The sequence below is a fragment of the Hemitrygon akajei genome, chromosome 32 (assembly GCF_048418815.1).
Source record: "Hemitrygon akajei chromosome 32, sHemAka1.3, whole genome shotgun sequence".
NCBI lineage: Eukaryota > Metazoa > Chordata > Chondrichthyes > Myliobatiformes > Dasyatidae > Hemitrygon > Hemitrygon akajei.
This window is the reverse complement of record NC_133155.1, coordinates 40068109-40081431: the sequence shown is the minus strand read 5'-3', so window position 1 is coordinate 40081431 and position 13323 is coordinate 40068109. Positions and strand designations below refer to the sequence as shown.

Here is a 13323-nt window from a genome sequence, read left to right as displayed (position 1 = left end):
GCTGAGAAAGTGGGGAATTTCCAGATCCAAACCAAACTTACCGGATCTCCTTTGACTCCAGGTGGGCCACCAGGCTTTCCCTTTGGAATGGAAAAGTAAACAATCATCAGCACTGCACAAACCAAGGTGATGCTGTGTTTATTTACGCTCCATTGGGAGGGGTGGCACCAAGAGGACTGAGTAGGCAACAGGAGTGGTGCTGAGGGGGGTGACAGGAGGAAACAATGGGGATGAGGTGTGGGGGGAGGGAGAGGTGGGGAAAGGAATCAAGAGCCTAGACCCAGAACATTTGCTACATTTTGGTAGGACTAATCAAAATAGGACATACATGGTAAATAGTAGGGCATTGAAGAATGCAGTAGAACAGAGTGATCTAGGAATAATGGTGCATAGTTCCCTGAAGGTGGAATCTCATGTGGATAGGGTGGTGAAGAAAGCTTTTGGTATGCTGGCTTTTATAAATCAGAGCACTGAGTATAGGAGCTGGGATGTAATGTTGAAATTTGGCATTGGTAAGGCCAAATTTGGAGTATTGTGTACAGTTCTGGTCACCAAATTATAGGAAAAATGTCAACAAAATAGAGAGAGTACAGAGAAGATTTACTAGAATGTTACCTGGGTTTCAGCACCTAAGTTATAGAGAAAGGTTGAACAAGTTAGGTCTTTACTCTTTGGAGCGTAGAAGGGGGACTTGATAGAGGTATTTAAAATTATGAGGGGGATAGATAGAGTTTATGTTGATAGGCTTTTTCCATTGAGAGTAGCGGAGATTCAAACAAGAGGTCATGAGTTGAGAGTTAGGGGGCAAAAGTTTAGGGGTATCACGAGGGGGAGCTTCTTTACTCAGAGAGTGGTCGCTGTGTGGAATGAGCTTCCAGTAGAAGTGGTAGAGGCAGTTTCAGTATTGTCATTTAAAGTAAAATTGGATAGGTATGTGGACAGGAAAGGAATGGAGGGTTATGGGCTGAGTGCAGGTTGGTGGGACTAGGTGAGAGTAAGTGTTCAGCATTGACTAGAAGGGCCGAGATGGCCTGTTTCCGTGCTGTAATTGTTATATGGTTATATAATATGGTGGCACAGAGATCTGACTTCACTGAGCAAAACTCTGAAAGTGTAGTTATATCTGTGTGAGACACAGTGGGCCGGGTGGTGGGTCTGGGACTGTGCAAGTGACAGATACCTCAGCCCAAGGTAACATGGTAACATAGTGGTTAGTGTAATGCTTTACAGAGTAAGTAATCTGAGTTCAATTCCCACTGCTCTCTGAAAGGAATTTGTATGTTCTCCCCAAGATCATATGGGTTTCCTCTAGATGCTCTGGTTTCCTCCCATGCTCCAAAGATGTATGGATTAGGGTTAGTAAATTGTGAGCATGCTATGTTGGCGCTGGAAGTGTGGTGACAGTTGTGGACTGCTCCCAGCACATCCTCGGATGATGTTGGTCGTTGACCCAAACGCTGCATTTCTTTGTCTCGATGTCCTGATTGACATGTCAAATATTAAGCTAATCTTTATGCTTAGGGCCTGATGCTGAGCCCAAGCCCCAATGAATCTGGAGCTGGAAGAATGCAACCCTATCCTGGGATCCCAGGTGATGTCTTGGGAACATGTTGGCTGCAAATTGAACCACACATATGATACTGGAAACCCTGTGCTGCTTGGCTACAGATGGAACTTAAAGTTGTGGGTGAGGGGTGAGGAGTGGATATTGCTTTGGGGATAGGGGTCAGGGCCAGAAATTCCACTTATGATTTGTGGGGGGGAATTGGACAGGGTCATTGTGGGGGTTGATGGTGCAGTGCTTTTGGGCCTGGGCCTGAAGGAATCCAGAGCAGTCAGTCAGTGCAGGGTAATGAGGGCAGAATCGGCCAGGACAATGGTAATTGGCTGAGCTAGAGATGGTGGGTGTCGTGGGTGTGGGGGTCAGAGCCTTGGCTGTACTAAAAAAACTACTCTGATCCTCAGCATGATGGTAAACAGCTTACAGTGATAGTTACTTCAAGTGCAAGATATTTCCAGCTCTCCTGTAGCATTGCATGGGGAGCTCTGCACCAGGATAGATAGATAGATAGATAGATAGATACTTTATTCATCCCCATGGGGAAATTCAACCTTTTTTTTCCAATGTCCCATACACTTGTTGTAGCAAAAACTAATTACATACAATACTTAACTCAGTAAAATATGATATGCATCTAAATCACTAACTCAAAAAGCATTAATAATAGCTTTAAAAAAAAGTTCTTAAGTCCTGGCGGTTGAATTGTAAAGCCTAATGGCATTGGGGAGTATTGACCTCTTCATCCTGTCTGAGGAGCATTGCATCGATAGTAACCTGTCGCTGAAACTGCTTCTCTGTCTCTGGATGGTGCTATGTAGAGGATGTTCAGGGTTTTCCATAATTGACCGTAGCCTACTCAGCACCCTTCGCTCAGCTACCGATGTTAAACTCTCCAGTACTTTGCCCACGACAGAGCCCGCCTTCCTTACCAGCTTATTAAGACGTGAGGCGTCCCTCTTCTTAATGCTTCCTCCCCAACACGCCACCACAAAGAAGAGGGCGCTCTCCACAACTGACCTATAGAACATCTTCAGCATCTCACTACAGACATTGAATGACGCCAACCTTCTAAGGAAGTACAGTCGACTCTGTGCCTTCCTGCACAAGGCATCTGTGTTGGCAGTCCAGTCTAGCTTCTCGTCTAACTGTACTCCCAGATACTTGTAGGTCTTAACCTGCTCCACACATTCTCCATTAATGATCACTGGCTCCATATGAGGCCTAGATCTCCTAAAGTCCACCACCATCTCCTTGGTCTTGGTGATATTGAGACGCAGGTAGTTTGAGTTGCACCATATCACAAAGTCCTGTATCAGTTTCCTATACTCCTCCTCCTCCTCCTCCTCCTCCTCCTCCTGACAAACCAGAGTCAGGAACTGTGTGCTAGTCACAACAGATCACAGCGACACAAAGTGAAACAACTGCTTTCATATCTTGGACTGAGTATCACTTACTGAAGGTGAGAAGGAGGAAGCAGCTGTTGCCAACTCTTCAAGATTATCACAGAGTATGGTGGAGTTCCAGACACTGCCATCAGTGCCCTGAAGAGTTTATGGCCCAATCAAGTGGGTGATGTATCTCCATATAAAACATCTATGCTATCTTTGAGTTGTGTCAGCCGTAAGTAAGGCTGACTATCAAAGGAGAACCAACTGCGAATGAAGAGAATGTTTCCTTTCAATTGGCTATGAGAAGTTGGTGCATGCAGAGTATAGCCAATGAGGGGCTGGGCTTGAAGGTCAGAGGTTAAATGACAAAATCAGAGCCCAGGTGGAGGGAGCAGAGGGAGGTGGAGAATACGGTGGGTAGTGGAAGGACTGGGAGAAGGGGAGTAAGGAGAGATGATGGGAGGCTGTAGGTGGGGCATAGGTAAGTGTGGGAGGCTGAGGGGGAGCTGGGGGCAGGAAAGAGAGGAGAGTGTGTGAGCAGTAGCTAGGAGAGTCAGTGTAGTCATCCAACCAACTTCTGACTGTCCCATGTGTAACATACTGTAAGGTTTCACTGTTAATATAAAGGCCTCTCTGTAGCAGCAACATTTGGGTTATGACTAGAGATAATGGGGCTTTGGAATGTGGGGCTATCCAATGAGAGGGATGTTGTTCTTTCTTGTGGATCTGGAAGAGAGATTTTCGTGGTCATTTGTCAGGGAGAGAAGAAGGAGGAAGACACTTGTGGAGAGAGCTGGTAAACCACCGGACAGGGATCGTGGGTACGAAGGTCAGTGACGCTTGGAGAGGGTCGATGGATGATGAATGGCAGTATCAGAGCTCCAATGTGCACTTTTGACTTTTTCCCTAAAATGGGCCCTTTTTATTTTAATTTTCTTTACTAACCCTATATTCAGATTAGGATTTATAAAGTCCAGTCATTTAATTGCATATGGTGTATTGCCTGATACTTTGTGCTGTGGATTTGTAACCAGGCAACACATCACACAGCATCCACACAAATGGGATTTCTCAGTTTGGCTGGGCCAGAGTCTGTCTTCCCCTAAACAAACACGTACTGACCGAACCTGAAGGTTACATGCACATTATTGAAGCATTCTGCACCCCAGCCTGTGTCTGGAGGGACTCAACATTTACACTGGGGGGTGTTCTCCCCAAACCCTCCCCCTCCCTGAGCCTCAGTGCATCGTGGCCAATTTGCTCCATGCCGTCCTCCCTGAGCCCGAGTGCTGTGTTCGCTCATTCCTGCATGGACACTCACCGGCTTTCCTGGGATTCCGATTCCTGGAACACCAGGAGGGCCTGGGGCTCCTGGCTCTCCGGCAAGGCCCTCTGGTCCGACAGGTCCGGGATCTCCCTGCTCCACAGAACAAACAGATTGTCAGTAGAAGCAAGATTGTCACAGTCACTGGTTCAAAAGACACTATGTCTCAGCACTGGCCCTCTGCCCTGACTGGGAGAGACACAGTGTGTCAGCACTGGACCTCTGCCAACTGGGAGCAGAGTGTTTCAGCACTGGCCCTCTGCCCTGACTGGGAGAGAGACAGTGTCTCAGCACTGGCCCTCTGCACTGGCTGAGAGAGTCTCTCTGTACCAGCCCTATGCTTTGTTATGCTGCTGATGTGCAAAGACGCAAGGAGCCAACAGGAAGGCTACTTCTATAGCTGTCATTGGCCATCTGACCTGATGAAGGTAGATCAGTGGATATGGTATAAAAAGATTTCAGTAAGGCATTTGATAAGGTTCCCCATTGTAGGCTTATTCAAAATGTCAGGGGTCATGGGATCCAGGGAAATTTGTTTACATGGATTTAGAATCGTCTTGCCTGTATGAGGCCGAAGGTGCTATAGACTGAGTTTATTCTGCCTTGGGGTCCACAACTAGTAGTGTCCACAGGTTTCTGTTCTTTGTGAACTTTATAAATAACTTAGAAGAGGAAGTAGAAGGATGGGTTAATAAGTTTGCACATTACATGAAGGTTGGTGGAGGTGTGAATAGTGTAGAAGGTTGCGTGGGTTAACATAACATATACCCATATAATCATATAACAATTACAGCACAGAAACAGGCCATCTCAGCCCTTCTAGTCTGTGCCGAACGTTTACTCTCAACTAGTCTCACTGGCCTGCACTCAGCCCATAACCCTCCATTCCTTTCCTGTCAATACACCTATCCAATTTTACTTTAAATGACAATACCGAACCCGCCTCTACCACTTCTACAGGAAGCTTGTTCCACACAGCTACCACTTTCTGAGTAAAGAAATTCCCCCTCGTGTTACCCTTAAACTTTTGCCCCCTAAATCTCAACTCATGTCCTCTTGTTTGAATCTCCACTACTCTCAATGGAAAAAGCCTATCAATGTCAACTCTATCTATCCCCCTCATAATTTTAAATACCTCCATCAAGTCCCCCAAACTTCTACACTCCAAAGAATAAAGACCTAACTTGTTCAACCTTTCCCTGTAACTTAGGTGCTGAAACCCAGGCAACATTCTAGTAAATCTTCTCTGTACTCTCTCTATTTTGTTGACATCTTTCCTATAATTCGGTGACCAGAACTGTACACAATACTCCAAATTCGACCTTACCAATGCCTTGTACAATTTTAACATTATATCCCAACTCCTATACTCAATGCTCTGATTTATAAAGGCCAGCATACCAAAAGCTTTCTTCACCACCCTATCCACATGAGATTCCACCTTCAGGGAACTATGCACCATTATTCCTAGATCACTCTGTTCTACTGCATTCTTCAATTCCCTACCATTTACCATGTATGTCCTATTTGGATTATTCCTACCAAAATGTAGCACCTCACACTTATCAGCATTAAACTCCATCTGCCATCGTTCAGTCCACTCTTCTAACTGGCCTAAATCTCTCTGCAACCTATTAGTATCATCTGCATACTTACTAATCCAATTTACCAGCCCATTGTCCAGATCATTAATGTATATGACAAACAACATTGGATACAATACAGATCCCTGAGGCACACCACTAGTCTGGCCTCCATCCTGACAAACAGTTATCCACCACTGCTCTCTGGCATCTCCCATCCAGCCACCGTTGAATCCATTTTATTACTTCAATATTAATACCGTACGATTGAACCTTCCTAACTAACCTTCTGTGTGGAACCTTGTCAAAGGCCTTACTGAAGTCCATATAGACAACATCCACTGCTTTACCCTCGTCAACTTTCCTTGGGGTACCGCAAGGCTCAGTGCTGCGACCCCAGTTGTTTACAATATATATTAATGATTTAGATGACGGAATTAAATGCAGCATCTCCAAGTTTGTGGATGACACGAAGCTGGGCGGTGGTGTTAGCTGTGAGGAGGATGCTAAGAGGATGCAGGGTGACTTGGATAGGTCAGGTGAGTGGGCAAATTCATGGCAGATGCAATTTAATGTGGATAAATGTGAGGTTATCCACTTTGGTTGCAAGAACAGGAAAACAGATTATCATCTGAACTGTAGCCCATTAGTAGACCTGGGTGTCATTGTACACCAGTCATTGAAAGTGGGCATGCAGGTACAGCAAGCGGTGAAAAGGCAAATGGTATGTTGGCATTCATAGCAAAAGGATTTGAGTACAGGAGCAGGGAGGTTCTACTGCAGTTGTACAAGGCCTTGGTGAGACCGCACCTAGAGTATTGTGTGCAGTTTTGGTCCCCTAATCTGAGGAAAGACATTCTTGCCATAGAGGGAGTACAGAGAAGGTTCACCAGATTGACTCCTGGGATGGCAGGACTTTCATATGAAGAAAGACTGGATTGACTTGGCTTATACTCACTGGAATTTAGAAGATTGAGGGGGGATCTTATTGAAATGTATAAAATTCTAAAGGGATTGGACGGGCTAGATGTAGGAAGATTGTTTCCGATGTTGGGGAAATCCAGAACGAGGGGTCACAGTTTAAGGATAAAGGGGAAGCCTTTTAGGACCGAGATGAGGAAAAACTTCTTCACACAGAGAGTGGTGAATCTGTGGAATTCTCTGCCACAGGAAACAGTTGAGGCCGGTTCATTGGCTATATTTAAGAGGAAGTTAGATATGGCCCTTGTGGCTAAAGGGATCAGGGGGTATGGAGAGAAAGCAGGTACAGGGTTCTGAGTTGGATGATCAGCCATGATCATACTGAATGGCGGTGCAGGCTCGAAGGGCCGAATGGCCTACTCCTGCACCTATTTTCTATGTTTCTATGTAACTTCTTCAAAAAATCCAATAAGATTTGTCAAACATGACCTTCCATGCACAAATCCATGCTGACTATTCCTTATCAGACCCTGTCTATCCAGATAATTATATATACCATCTCGAAGAATACTTTCCATTAATTTACCCACCACTGACGTCAAACTGACAGGCCAATAATTGCTAGGTTTACTCTTAGAACCCTTTTTAAAAAATGTAACCACATGAGCAATACGCCAATCCTCCGGCACCATCCCCATTTCTAATGTTTTCCCTGTTTACAAAGGGACACTGGATGCAGAGCTAGGCTGAGAAGTGGCAGATGGAGTTTAATGTGGGAAAGTGCAAAGTGGTTCACTTTTGAAGGTAGAATACAGGGTTAATGGCAGGATTCTTAAAAGTGTGGAGGAACAGAGGGATCTTGTGACAGTTTACTATTGCAGCTCTACACTAAGTACTGTGTTCAGTTCTGGTTACTTTGTTATAGGAAAGATATGGAAGCTTTTGAGAGAGGGCAGAGGAGACTTATCAGGATGCTGACAGGATCAGAGAACATTTCTTATGAGGAATAGTTGAGCTGGTTAGGGCTTTTCTCTTTGGAGTGAAGGAGAATGAGAGGTGACTTGATAGAGGTGTATAAAATGAAAAATGGCATAAATAGAATGGATAGCCAGAGATTTTTTTCCCAGGGTAGAAATCACTAATATGAGAGGGCATAATTTTAAAATAATGAAAGAAAAGTATTGGGGGATGTCAGAGGTAAGTTTTTTTACACAGAAGGGTGAGTGCATGAAACATGCTGCCAGGAGTGGTGGAGAGGAAGATACATTAGGAACAATTAACAGTCTCTTAGATAGGCACATGGAAGAAATAACAATGGGGGGCAATGTGGGGAGAGATAGGTTCAATCGATGTTGGAGTTGGTTACAAAGCTGATCCAACATCATGGGCCAAGGCCCTGTACGTGTTACTGTTCTGTGTTTGATGTTCCGCTGACTGTTAAAATGGGTGTAAATGAAATGGACGGACTGGCGGAATGAACAGATGAGTGCAGATGGATAAGCGGGCTGAGAAGTGGCAGATGGAGTTCAACCCGGAGAAGTGTGAGGTAGTACACTTGGGAAGGACAAACTCCAAGGCAGAGTACAAAGTAAATGGCAGGATACTTGGTAGTGTGGAGGAGCAGAGGGATCTGGGGGTACATGTCCACAGATCCCTGAAAGTTGCCCCACAGGTAGATAGGGTGGTTAAGAAAGCTTATGGGGTGTTAGCTTTCATAAGTCGAGGGATAGAGTTTAAGAGACGCGATGTAATGATGCAGCTCTATAAAACTCTAGTTAGGCCATACTTGGAGTACTGTGTCCAGTTCTGGTCGCCTCACTATAGGAAGGATGTGGAAGCATTGGAAAGAGTACAGAGGAGATTTACCAGGATGCTGCCTGGTTTAGAGAGTATGGATTATGATCAGAGATTAAGGGAGCTTTACTCTTTGGAGAGAAGGAGAATCAGAGGAGACATGATAGAGGTGTACAAGATATTAAGAGGAATAGATAGAGTGGACAGCCAGCGCCTCTTCCCCAGGGCACCACTGCTCAGTACAAGAGGACATGGCTTTAAGGTAAGGGGAGGAAAGTTCAAGGGGGATATTAGAGGTAGGTTTTTCACTCAGAGAGTGGTTGGTTCGTGGAATGCACTGCCTGAGTCAGTGGTGGAGGCAGATACACTAGAGAAGTTTAAGAGACTACTAGACAGGTATATGGAGGAATTTAAGGTGGGGGGTTATATGGGAGGCAGGGTTTGAGGGTCGGCACAACATTGTGGGCTGAAGGGCCTGTAATGTGCTGTATTCTATATTCTGTATTCTATGTAGAATATTCTATTCTATTTAACACTGAGAAATGAGAAACTCTACATGTGGGTTGAAAGAATGATCTCATCAATTCTAAAAAGAGACAGGGACTAAGAGATCTTGGAAATAGGTGCAGTTTTTGTAAGTGCACAGGCAGACCTCTTACGCAATTAAAAGTCTCTCAATCTACCTCACCATAGCTCTTTATTTGTCTGCCTACCTCGCTCTTTCTCTGTAACTATAGCACTAAGTCCTGAATTCTGTAATTTTTAAAATCATTTTGTACTGCCTCAATACATATGTGAAGGGATACATCTGGCTGGATGACATGAAACACTCAAACCTTTTCACTGTATCTCAGAATATGTAACAATAATACAGCAACTAGTGATGACCAGATTAAGAAAGGGGTGAAAACAGCATTGAAATATGTAATTCATAAATTGGTAGAGCACCAGAGAAAACTAGTCACTGGACAATAATCGAAGAGCTGCTTTAGATCTGAAATAAAATCAGAAAATGTAGGAAAAGCTCTGCGGTCAGTCAGCATCTGTTGAAGCAGAAACAGAAATTTATAATTTAGGTTGAAAATCCTTCATCAGAACTCAGAAAAAGAGATGGCAAGTCAGCAACCAGCAGCAAGGGGGTTTTGGAGGGATGGATGGGACATAGGGAGTAACTTGGAGAGGAAATATCTGTGATCCAGAGGCTCATACATCCTTACTCTCTTGCTTTTATTTTCTCTTTCCTGATGCCAATGAAGAATCTTTGAGCTGAAACATTGTTTGTTTCTTCCTCCACAGATACTGTCTGACATGGTGTATACTTCCAATGGTTTCAGATTTTGGGTTAGGTTTGCTGGGTCAGCCACAAGGGGAATATTGTGTCCAGTCCTTGGCAACACATTTTAGGAAGGATGTATAGCCAAAGAAAAGAAAGCAGAAGAGATTTAATAAAATGGGAGCGGATGACTAGTTATATGACGAGAGTAGAGAAGTGATGGTTGTTCTCCTTGGAAGTTGTGAAGATTTAAAAAGATCAAGACCACAGACAGAGGGGACAGAGAGAAGCTGTCTCCACTGCTAACGGCTCAAGAACTGGAGCAGTGCCTGAAGGTGGACAGCAAAAAAAACAAAGAGACCTGAGGAAAAGATTCTGTTATACAGTGAGTGGTGCTTGTGTAGAATCATCTGTGGGCACTTGTGGCTTTCAAAAAGCTGCTGACTGAATAAGCACTTAATAGGAAAAAGAGTACAAGGCTGTGGGCAGAGGGCAGGGGGTAGGGCTAGTAGGAGTGATTGGCTGAATGACCTCCTTGCATGCAGTAACCATTCAGTGATTGCATGGTTATTACTGCCACTCTACATCTATGATGGCTGAGTATGGCAGCCAAGGCTAGATTTGATCACAAACAAGAGAAAATATGCAAATACTAGAAATCAAAGTAACACACAAAAAGGCCAGGCAGCATTTATGGAAAAGAGTAAACAGTTGACATTTCAGGTCAAGACCCTTCTTCAGGTCCTGCAGAATCATGACACAGATCTAGATGCAAATCAATGCAAAGTCTTTCACCTTGGCACCCTTTGGTCCTATAATACACTTTTCTCCTGGTTTTCCCTGAGAACACAAAAATACAAAAGAAAGAACAGTTAGCAAAATATTAGGAACCAAGCCACAAACCCCTGATCTGAAATCCCTTGACTAGCAATTAATTCATGGCCAGGAATTGTGGTCACCATTTCCCAGAACTCAACATGCTAGAGGATTGGTGCACATTTAGTGGTCACTGGTAGAAAATGCCTTCAGGAGTCCTGTGAACCCTCAGCAAGTTCCAACTCTTCCATGGGTCACTGAGTTCCTAGCACAGATAGTTCCTACATGGGACTGTCTACTTGCCCCATCACATCTCCTCAGTGCTTCTTCCACAGCTGATCACCTGATTCACTCCCACTCTATGGCTTGAGTGCCATCCTTTCAGTATCCCAGCAACAACCAAGCCCCTTCTTATTTCTGAACTCTCTAACCTATCTCTGAACTCTGCTTTAGCATCCTCCCCTCAGTCTCACTACCTCAGTAAAACAAAGACTCCAGTCACCCCAGACATTGTCTCTTTTGCCCTTCTCATCAGGCAGAAGATACGAAAGCCTGAAAGCACCTACCATCAGGCTCAAGGCCAGCTTCTACCCTCCTGTCATTATATGTGGGAATCTTGGTTTCACAATAGAACATAGAAATCTACAGCATATTACAGGACCTTCAGCCCACAATGTGGTGCTGACTATTTTACCTACTCTAGAAACTGTGTAGAATTACGCATAGCCCTTTATTTTTCTAAGCTTCATAATCTATCTAAGAGTCCCTTAAAAGACCCTGTTGTATCTGCCTCCACCACCATCACCAGCAGTACATTCCATGCACCCACCACCCTCTGTGTGAAAAATTTACTCGACATCCTCTCTGTACCTATTTCCAAATACCTTAAAACTATGCCCCCTCATGTTGGCCATTTCAGCCCTGGGCAAAAGCCTCTGGCTATTCACACGATCAATGCTTTTTATTATCTTGTACATCTCTATCAGGTCACCTCACATCCTCCATCGCTCCAAGGAGAAAAAGCCAAGTTTACTCAACCTATTCTCATTAATCATGCTCTCCAATCCAAGCACACCCTTGTAAATCTCCTCTGCACTCTTTCTATAGTATCCACTTCCTTTCTGTAGTGAGGTGACCAAAACTGGGGTCTAACTAAGGTCTTATATAGCTGTAACATTAACTCACAGCTCTTGAATTCAATCCCAGGGATAATTAAGGCCAACACACCATACACCTTCTTAACAACACTGTCAACCTGCGCCAACAGTTTTGAGTGTCCTATGGACACGGACCCTAGAATCTCACTGATCCTCCACACTATTATCACTTTGTGCCTTATTATTTACCTGCACTGCACTTTCTCTGAAGCTGCTACACTTTAGTTTGCATTGTTATTATTTTACCTTATTCTACCTCAATGCACTGTGTAATAATTTTAATCTCTACGAGCAGAATGCACGACAAGCTCTTCACTGGACCTTGCTTATTTGACAATAATAAACCAATTCCAATTTCAATTCTAGTCAGTTTTTAACACCATCAGTAACCAGGCAGTGACTTGCTTAGGACATGAAGGGTCTTGTACCCATTCTACGCTCCGTGCTTGGACAGGCGCAGCCACATATGTGGACCACACGTTGTACTGGAATGCAAGGGAGAACATTACACACATGTAAATGGACCAATGAGCACAAAATACACCCAATACGAATAATGAGGCTGAATTTTGTAATAGAACAACTTGCTGCCTGGTTTTTCCACTGTGTTAAAAGTGTCATTGAGGTTATAAAGCTGGTAAGGAGCCACCATGCTTATCCATTCTGGGGAATAGGTGACTCCAATCCATGGCCATGAGATTAACTCTCAGTATTCCTTGGACAGTTAAGGATGATAGACAATAAATATTACTTTCCTAGCATTGTCAATGCCTCAACAATCAAAACTAGTCATTTCAAACTGTTAAATACACTGTTATCAGACCAAGTGGAACTATAACTTAAGAATTCAGGCTGATCCACAGTTGTGTCAGTGAACACTGTAACCGTGCCTGGATTCTCCAGCACAAACGACATCTGTGGTTGAATTATCAAACACTGAACAAAAGTGCTCAGGTGAAATGTTGTGTAAAACCTTGGAGAAGGAATCTAACCCTGACAAGTGTGAGATGATGCATTTTGGGAAGTTGTTTAGGCAAGGCACAGAAATTATGGACCTAGTCTGGGTAAGTGGTAGTTTGAGGTCGGCATGGACTTGATGGGCCATAGGGCCTGTTTCTGTGCCATATGGCTCTATGACTAAATATGTGCAGCCAGTCACTGTGGGATCTGTGCACAGGTTCTGAATATGTCATGTTCAGCGGGTGTATGCAGAGACACCAAACAGTCTACAATATGGTTTCCAGCATCACGGGTACAGGGCTCTCCTCCACCCATAATACAATTTAGCTTACTGTGGCACAGGGGCACGGTGCACCAAGTGTACCCAGTCTGCAGCCCAGAGGCCATCCCCATGTTCATGATCTTCCCCCCTCTCTCCGAACCCCACCACCTCTCCCACTCCACAGACCCTTTCCAATTTGCCAATCTCACCAATAAGCCTGCCCTCACTTCAATATATCCCTCCTCATGTTTAGCTGAGAATGTAGAATTCTCTAACAGAACAAA

General features: G+C 44.3%; 1 protein-coding gene across 7 annotated transcripts in view; it reads right to left on the bottom strand.

The window, feature by feature from the left end:
- The window catches only part of LOC140719770 (uncharacterized), a 411496-nt gene that overhangs the window by 243324 nt on the left and 154849 nt on the right, over positions 1 to 13323 (bottom strand). For 5 of the 7 annotated variants that reach the window (XM_073034626.1, XM_073034628.1, XM_073034629.1 and 2 more), the window contains exons 14-16: positions 10640 to 10684; positions 4271 to 4366; positions 42 to 80 (exon numbers count right to left, since the gene is read on the bottom strand). In XM_073034626.1, coding sequence (XP_072890727.1) covers positions 42 to 80; positions 4271 to 4366; positions 10640 to 10684 — 180 coding nt within the window. The remainder of the gene's footprint in view (positions 1 to 41; positions 81 to 4270; positions 4367 to 10639; positions 10685 to 13323) is intronic. The other 2 variants (XM_073034632.1, XM_073034633.1) reach the window with 1 other exon arrangement.